The sequence below is a fragment of the Hibiscus syriacus genome, unplaced genomic scaffold (assembly GCF_006381635.1).
Source record: "Hibiscus syriacus cultivar Baekdansim isolate YM2019G1 unplaced genomic scaffold, ASM638163v2 tig00112281_pilon, whole genome shotgun sequence".
In the NCBI taxonomy this organism is placed as follows: Eukaryota; Viridiplantae; Streptophyta; class Magnoliopsida; order Malvales; family Malvaceae; genus Hibiscus; species Hibiscus syriacus.
In genome coordinates, this window is record NW_024063292.1 from 2,250,932 (window position 1) to 2,253,063 (window position 2,132).

Genomic DNA, 2,132 nt, shown 5'->3' on the forward strand with positions numbered 1-2,132 from the left:
CCTTTGGCAAAGACTAGCACTGTAGGAACTTTATCAGAATTTCTGGATTTCGTGGCCAAATATAGAGAACTGGAAAAAGAAAATAATGAACTTGATATTCAAATTGAAGCTCAAAAGGAACACTTAGAAAGGGAAATGCGAAACCAAGAACGCAAGCTGTCAATTGTAAGTTCCCTCTCTAATTTCGTGTCTGTTTGTGGCTTTTTCCTCCTTGAGCTTTGAAGCTCCTATTTAGTTTTCATCTTTCAAATGTAATTCTTTCTGGCTTATCATCATATCATGTCATTTGGACTGAAGTTTGTTGACATAATCTTAATTCTTTTCTTGTAGTCAGTTAAAAAACTAGCAAAGTTTAATTCTTTATGGCAACCTGTTGAGCAGGACGTAGATCTTGAAACCATTACTGTAGAGGAGAGAGAATGCTTGCGGAAGATGGGACTGAAGCTAACTAGTTGCTTAGTGCTTGGTGAGTGAAAGATGGCTGTCCTAGTTGCCAATTGATTCTTCTTTTTTCTTTCAGATGTATTGGTTTGAAAATATTAGCCAGATTTATGTTGATTTTCCTTCAGCATCCTTGCCCAGATCTAAACATCCTTGTTTTGTTTTTGTTTAAATGTGGTTCAGGTAGGCGTGGGATCTTTGATGGTGTCATTGAAGGAGTACATCAACATTGGAAGCACAGAGAAGTTGTCAAGGTTATTACAATGCAGAGAGCGTTCGTACGAGTTATCTATACTGCAAAATTGCTTATAGCAGAGAGTGGGGGAATTCTGGTTTCAGTGGAGAAGCTAAAAGAAGGTCACGCCATAATCATCTACCGAGGGAAAAATTATCGACGCCCTTCAAAGCTAATGACTGACAATCTTTTAACTAAGAGAGAAGCATTACAAATGTCTTTTGAATTGCAGAGAATCGGAGTAAGCTCTTTGATTTTTTTCTCACAAATCTCAACTTTACTGATTATAGAAAATTTTATTTCTGTTTTGTATTTCCAGGCTTAACCATGATTTCTTTTCTGTTTTCTTGGTTATCAGTCCTTGAAGTTTTTTGCATATCAACGACAACAGGCAATCTTAGATTTGAAACTCAAACTGGTAAGAAAATAATTAATGTTTTTTCATTTTTTATTTTTTTTCAGTACTAAGGAGGCAACAGCCTGGGGATAGGGGAAGGGTTAGAAATTTTTGGATTTGAACCCCAAACCTGTTGGATACCACCTCTTAAGTATGACTACATGAATCAAGCTAGCTAAAATTTGCTTTCAAAATAATTTTTACTCTCACCACGGTGTTTTCTGAAAATAGCATGTGATACTTTCTAAAATCCGTTAGAGCAAAGCTTACACGTGTTTTCTTATTTGATTGTTAAACTGATTTACTGAAACTTTAGGCCGAACTGAAGGAAAGAAGAGCTGGTAATCCGCAAGGGTGACAAGCCACCAACGTATGTTCTATGGATCGTGATATCCCCTGTAAGTTTCCTCTTTAAACTATCATCATATTATTTGACAGTGGCTCATGGTATCTTGCGAACTGAAATTTGTGAAATCATGTAACTTTCTATTGCTAGGGTTTTGATTCAAGTTTTTCATGCATACAGGCAAATATAAAGACAGACTTTATAGATGAGGTGATTGCAAGTGCTTAAAGAATGAACATTCCTGTGCATCAATTTTGGAACTGTATGGTGAGTTAAGCTAGCTTTTGACTGCGGGTAATGGGGAAATTTAAACAATATTGCTTGCTACTCCTTGCAAGTATTATTCGGGCAGGATGCTTGAGAAAATCGGTGGAGCTACAACTGTTTTGGAGGAGCACCTGTGGGTCTGCAGGTTTTGATCTACACAGTTCATGTTGAAATGATATGCTCGAGACTTGAGAGGACTGTATCTTGGTTTTTCTCAATCCAAGTCACTAATGCATACTCCCCGATGATGGAAGCCACTGAATAATCATGATGGCATTATCAGATCCACAAGCTGAGCTGAATTTGGCAGCGGACTATATCAGAAGCTTTGAACATCACTTATATGGGATGCTTTTAGTGGAGGAGTATACTTTCAACATTTAGTGGCGACAAATACCGGGATAGAGAAAGCGAAAAGCATTCCTGGTTTAACAACCGATTGCAGG

The 2,132-nt window shown here is 37.5% G+C and overlaps 1 protein-coding gene across 1 annotated transcript; it reads left to right on the top strand.

The window, feature by feature from the left end:
• Positions 1–369: 369 nt before the first annotated feature.
• On the top strand, positions 370–1,688 carry LOC120177035 (chloroplastic group IIA intron splicing facilitator CRS1, chloroplastic-like). The gene is made up of 4 exons (XM_039183297.1): positions 370–466; positions 625–917; positions 1,035–1,094; positions 1,390–1,688. The coding sequence occupies exons 1-4, from the start codon at positions 433–435 to the stop codon at positions 1,429–1,431; spliced, it is 429 nt and encodes a 142-aa protein (XP_039039228.1). The 5' UTR covers positions 370–432; the 3' UTR covers positions 1,432–1,688.
• The last annotated feature ends 444 nt before the right edge of the window (positions 1,689–2,132 follow it).